The sequence below is a fragment of the Marmota flaviventris genome, chromosome 2 (assembly GCF_047511675.1).
Source record: "Marmota flaviventris isolate mMarFla1 chromosome 2, mMarFla1.hap1, whole genome shotgun sequence".
Taxonomy (NCBI): Eukaryota; Metazoa; Chordata; class Mammalia; order Rodentia; family Sciuridae; genus Marmota; species Marmota flaviventris.
In genome coordinates, this window is record NC_092499.1 from 132,392,182 (window position 1) to 132,398,435 (window position 6,254).

General features: G+C 39.2%; 1 protein-coding gene across 1 annotated transcript; it reads right to left on the minus strand.

Annotated features, from left to right (window-relative positions):
* Positions 1 to 5,514: 5,514 nt before the first annotated feature.
* On the minus strand, positions 5,515 to 5,694 carry Ctxnd1 (cortexin domain containing 1). The gene has a single exon (XM_027954079.1). It carries the CDS (start codon positions 5,692 to 5,694, stop codon positions 5,515 to 5,517), a length of 180 nt encoding a protein of 59 aa, XP_027809880.1.
* Positions 5,695 to 6,254: the final 560 nt, after the last annotated feature.

Consider the following 6,254-nt stretch of genomic DNA (forward strand, 5'->3'; position numbering starts at 1 on the left):
GTCTGTCTGTCTTCAAGCTGGGTTACTTTTCTCCTGGTTTTGGACTAGGACCTTACTGGAACTTACACCAATGACTCTCCTGATTCTCAGGCTTTTAGATTCAAGAGTGTAACTGTATCATTTGTTCTCTTGGATCTGCAACTTATTGATCAAAAATCTTGGATTTCCAGAGCTATGAGAAAGTTATGTTGTTAAAGCCACTTAGTCATGATATTTTGTTATGGCAGCCAAATCTGACAAATGTACATACTCAAATCCAGACCACCTTTGGAAATTCATGTTTACCAGTTTTACTTAAGTGTGTGTACAAGGAGAGGAAAAGAGGTAAGAGATCTCCTAGCTAGTTCTCTAGGCACAGGTCACAACTCTTTATCTCATATTCCTCATATTAATCAGAAAAGGCATAATACAGCCCCTAAAGATCATCTGCTCTAACAATGGAAGGCTGGGGAGAAACAAATAACAAAGATGGGTTATACGGTTTCCTGCCCTTTTCTCCATCAATTTTGTCAATGTATTAATTAGTCCAGGTGTTCTTTAGTGTCTTTCCAGTGTCCTTATAATAAATTCCTTGTTGGCCTATGTGTCACCTACTTCCTCTCCCACTCATCCTTCACTATACATCTAGAGAAATCTTGCCTGGACTCATCCCTTCATTTCTTGGTGGCTAAGAACATGAGCTTTAGAGTCCGACTGCTTAGATTCACATCTCTGTTCTGCTATTACTAACTGTATTGTTTTAGTAAGTTACTCAAATTCTTATATCTAAAAGAGGTTGATTTGTGTCCCCCAGAATAAACAAACATATCCTGAGCCTATGAAACTGCTAATCAATCCATCCTAGTTTAAACGGACTGACTGGGTGGTAACTTTGGGAAGGTGGGGTGTGGCTGGAGGAGCTGGGTCCTGGGTGTGTCCTGAAATGGTTCATCTTCCCTGGGCCTCCCACTGTTCCTGACCCCACCATGAGGGGTGTAGCTTTCCTCCACAGCACCCTTTGGTCATGATGTTTTTCTTCTATCTTGGGTCCAGGGAAATAGGGGGTGGTCATCTGTGGATTGAGACCTCTGAAACTGTGAGCCAAAATCAACTTTTTCTTCTCTTAGTTTTTCTTCTTAGGTATTTTGGTCACAGCAATGAAAAGATAACTAAAAACATCACTTTTTTTCTTTTCTTCTCTTATTCTTTTCTTATTTTCTTTCCTAGGATGAGTTTCCTATTATGTATTTTTATTATTCTGTGGCCTGAGAGGTGATCACCTGTCCCCTGTTTTCTTCTACTTTGACTCTCCCTGACACCCATTTCCATTCTTTTATGAGGAGAACGTAAACTTGATCAACAACATCACTTTTTATTGGCCTCTCATTATACACTCTCTGCTTTAGGATGAAGGTGTCCAGCCTTATGTGGACACTAGCAAGTCTTTTAGATATATAAGAAAAATATAGGATGCCAAGGCAGGAACTAAAGAATTCATTAATAACAGTGAGCACATGAATGTTTTTATTGTTAGAATTAGGTAATTATTTAAAAGTGAATTTGCTTGCTTATAAGTTCCTCAAACATGCTTACTGCTTGTCTCATCACAGCCAAGGAACACTCACCTAGTATGGAACTATTTATAGGTCCATTAACCTGGCATAAGTTCTTTGTGCTTTCATGTTGCTATTGCATCTTCTTGTTCATGAGAAAAAATTCATGGAGAAGTTTGAAATATCTTTGGCTTTTCAGTAAAGTGCAACTTGATAATACAAAAAGTTTTGTGTGCATGTGGTGTGTGAATCAAGTTTTTCAACTCATATTCTTATATTATACATAACCCTAAAATGTTTTTAATCTTTTAAATTAAAATATTTTATTATTTTATTAGTACATTATAGTTATACATAATACTGGGGTTCACAAATGTGGAACTAGAGTAAAATTTTTAAAAGGGAGATCCCATGAAAGTGAAAGGGAGATCAGTGGAGTAGAAGAAGGGGAGGGGGGAGAGGGATAGGAAAGGACAGGAACTACAGAATGAAATTGACAAAATCATTCTATGTATATACATGAATAAACCTCAGAGAATTCTACCTTTATATGTATCTATAAAGCACCAATTTAAAAACCAACAAATAAATAGGAGGAAAACAAGTTAGAAGAAAGAAAACAGGGGAAGGAAAAAGGGAGAGAAAATTGGGATGCATTTTTTTTTTTTTTTTTGATAGTGGGAATTGAATCCAAGGGCATTTAATCACTGAGCCACACCCCCAGCCCTATTTATCTGTTTATTTATTTAAATTTTCTTAAAGCTTCAATAAGTTGCTGAGGCTGGCTTTGAACTTGCACTCCTCCTGCTTCAATGTTCTGAGTTGCTGGGATTACAGGCATGTGACACCATGATCAGCTGGGACTGCATTATTTTTTTATTTTAGTTTTTGATAGAATTTTATTTTTATTTATTTATATGTGTTGCTGAAAATCAAACCCAGTGCCTCACACATGCTAGGCAAGTGCTTCATCACTGAGCCACAAACCCAGTCCCTGGGACTACATTTTTAAAAGCTACTCTTTGTACTTCTTTGTCATGCTGACTTAAATTGATTGAACGTTTGTCTGAATTAGTTCATGTAACATTATTTCCATGTATGTATTTGTGTCTTCACACTAGATCATAAGGAACTTGGAATTTTTGTCAAAGCAACAAGAACAATTCTGAGTCTATAATGGAAAGTTTATAATAGTATTTTTAGTACTTGTACTAAAATTTTTAGTATTTGCACAAATTTAGTTTTTGTACTCATGCAAGATATTACTACCATGATGTTTCTTTCTCCCTTCATATAGAGCACAAATCAAGCTCTATCTTATATAAGATATGCAAACATGGAATAAGCTACCACGAGTCATGTTCTTGTGACCCAGAGCTGATGATTTGAGTTAAGGGGAAAAGTGCCATTTCAGGGATTGGTATCATCTGAGAATGTAGCTATGAACTTCATCTTAAAGGAGTGGAAGGACCTAGATGGTGCTAACAGGACTCTGTACAGAATGTGGTACTGGAAAGCTACAGCAACCTATTGTCATTGGGCAAGTGAAATTCCCCAAGCACTTTCTTTTTTGTTGATAAATACAGGAATAATTTCTAAGGTTCAGTGTTATGTAGGTGTAAGATTCCCAGTACATGAAGAATGTGTGTCACAATTTTTTAAGGAAATATTTAATTTGGCCCCTTGAATGAACAGTTCCTAAAGTTAAACATGTCATACTTCAGAAGACATGAGTTAGCTGTTTGGTAAAGTCCTACATAATTTCCCATTAAGAAGTTCAGTAGATTATAGACAAAGGGGAATGAAGGGAAGGGAGGGGTAATAGGAAAAGAAAAGACAATGTAATGATTCTGACATAATTTTTCTATGTACATAAGGAATACACCACAGTGAATCTCACCATTGTGTACATCCACAAAACTGGGATCCTAATTAGAATAAGATATATTCCATGCTTGTGTATTTATACCAAAATTCACTCTACTGTCATATATAACTAAAAAGAACCAATAAAGCTGATTAATAAATCTTTTTTTTTTTAAAAAAAAGTGCTGCATTAACAAACCTGAGGTGATCTTCAAGCCAGAGCAAGAAACAGAGACAGAGACAGAGGAAGTACCATACCAGAGCCTTCTGGGTCAATAATCACACACTGAGAATATTGGCTGGAAGGAGTAGAGGCCAGGAGATACTGGTCACGTTGAGTTGTTTTTACCCATTTTTCCCAGGTGCCAAATCTGTTTTTAGCTTGTCTCAGGGGCACCAGACACAAGCATTGTTCAGACTAAGGCAGACTCTCAAGTATAAATCTATACTCTCCTTTTTGTCAAGTATTTTCTTAAGACTTACCAAAGATCCAATCCCTTTCTAGTGCTTCACAGACTTTTCTTTGGTTAGTTAATTTCTCCTAAATTTTCAGTTGATTTTAATTTTTTATGTCAACTTTTATTGACACATATTAATTGTACACATTAATGGGATTCACTTGGTAATTCCATACATGCAGACAGTTGTGCATTGATCATATCGGTCTCTGGACTGTCTTCTTTCATCCTTCCCTATTCCCCACAGCACACTTCCAAGTCCCTAATAATCACCTTGTTACTTTCAGGTTGACTGTTTTATTATTACCACATATTGTACAAATTAACACTATTATGTTTCCATACGTGCATATATTGTGTATTGATCATATTGATAATGTCTGCCCTCCTTACTAGTCTCCTTTGCCCTTTCTTCTGCCAGTCTTCTACATATCCCCTAAAAGAACCTCTTCTGCTTTCAGGTTGTTTTGTTTTGGTTTTGGTTTTATCTCCACATATGAGAGAAAACATGTGAGACCCACAGAAGAGTCATTGTCAAAAACTTATTCCTTGACCACCCCTCCCTCTATAGCACAATTTATAAGCAAAAATCTCCCTCTCCTATACTTTCATTCATATGAAGTAAATAAGAAATGAAAAAAGGAAAAGAAACAAAGTCTTCCCTCCTTGTCTTAAAATAAGAAAATGGAGGCACCAAAAAGTGAGGTGACTTGCTCAAGGTTACAAGACTTTGAACAGCTAAAGAAGGACTGGAGCCCAGCTATCCCCCTTAAAAGGTGACTGGATGAAGTAATTTTGTGTGAGGAGAAATTAGTGGAAAAGTTAAATGAACAACCAAAGAAGTTAATTATTAAATCATGACATAACTCCCCGAGGGAATGCTTTCTGGTTACTAGAAACAAGTGACAAACAGTGACGAAATGGGAGGTCTTGTGCTCTCACATGGAGCAACTCGGCATCATGCATACTGTATGAATTTGACTAAAAAAATGTGTTAAAAAAGGGTGGAAGAAATATATCAAAATGGTGACTTCTGGAAGGTGGGATTGTGCTATTTTTCCCTTTTCCTTCAAGTTTTCTGTATTTTCCCGGGTTTCTAAAATGCACATTTCATTTATTACAGGAAAAATATATCCCTCTATATTTTAGTTTAAAAAAAAATACTGCTTGGAAGCAGCCTCTGTGCCTTTTGTGAATTTTCAGGGAGGCACTCTGAGCCTCCTTTCATCCTTCACTGCCTGCTCCATCACTAGTTCATGGGAAGGATCATGGTTTCTGGAGGGACATCTCTGTTGGGAGCCTCCATGTGCTATTTTGCATTTTAAGTACAGACCACTTTTGTGTGGTGGGGGTGTCTAGGTGACCACCCCACAGTCTTATAGTGGCACCCGAGCATGGAACTAGCCTCCTGAGTCCCAGACCAGTGCTCTCCTCTCCGGGGGCCGTAGTTTCCTGCATCCTCAATACTGGAGCATCTCCCTGTGGCACTCCTGTGAAAGTAGGCAAGACTAAAGTGAACCTTCTCCATCTCTGGTGGCCAGATCCACTCCTTGCCTCTGTGGGCCAGCAAGTGGGTAGCCAGGCACTCTGAGGGGCATGTTGGGGCACCACTGTCCAGAGAGCACCAGGGTCTTGCCCCCATGTGGCTGTTCTGTGCCTCAGTCATCCAGGTGTTGCTCTTCCCAAGTAGATGTGGGAATGGCACTGTATGGGTCCATGATGACCTTGGCACAGCGAATGATCATTACTATGAGGAAGAGACAAAGGAAGACAAAGCAGGCCAAGGTCAGCCCCTTGTCCACATCGACATAGACAGGCTCAGGCGTGGGCTCCTCCATCTCCTGGCGGCTACTGTAGGCTCCTCCTGCGGTTCAGGCTTGACTGGTACCATTTTCCACCCCTGTGGAGAGCCAGGGCAATGGAGAGGGGAAGGTTAGGGCCACTTCTTTGGATCAGTACAGAATGATGATATCTTTTTTTTTTTCTGTCCCCGACTACCACCCCAAGCAAGAACTTGCTGTTCAGGGCACCCACAGGAGGGTAAGAAAGGGAAGAGGTTATATGCATACCTTTTAAGGGAGCCACATGGTCATAGCCCTAACTGGTGTCTGTAACTGTGCAGCCTATTCCTTCCCAGGGTGGATGGGAAATGTGACAATGATTCCCAACAGGGGTGGGGCTCAAGTGGGGCTGAGGGCAGCTTGAGGTTAGAGCCCTTGCAGCTGCCTTCACTCCCTGAAGCCGTTCAGGAAGAAGATGAGAATAATGCTTTCCACTTAGTCAACCCAACATTTGAACACAATCAAATGCATTTTTAAAATTAGGCAATGAATTTTTCAAATAAAACTGAATGTCAAATACAATGTATGAACAGATGAAGAGAAGCTGCTGTTATGTC

What these genes read in the sequence shown, in the direction of transcription:
- Ctxnd1 (XM_027954079.1), bottom strand. Translation starts at nt 5,694, where the DNA reads ATGGAGGAGCCCACGCCTGAGCCTGTCTATGTCGATGTGGACAAGGGG.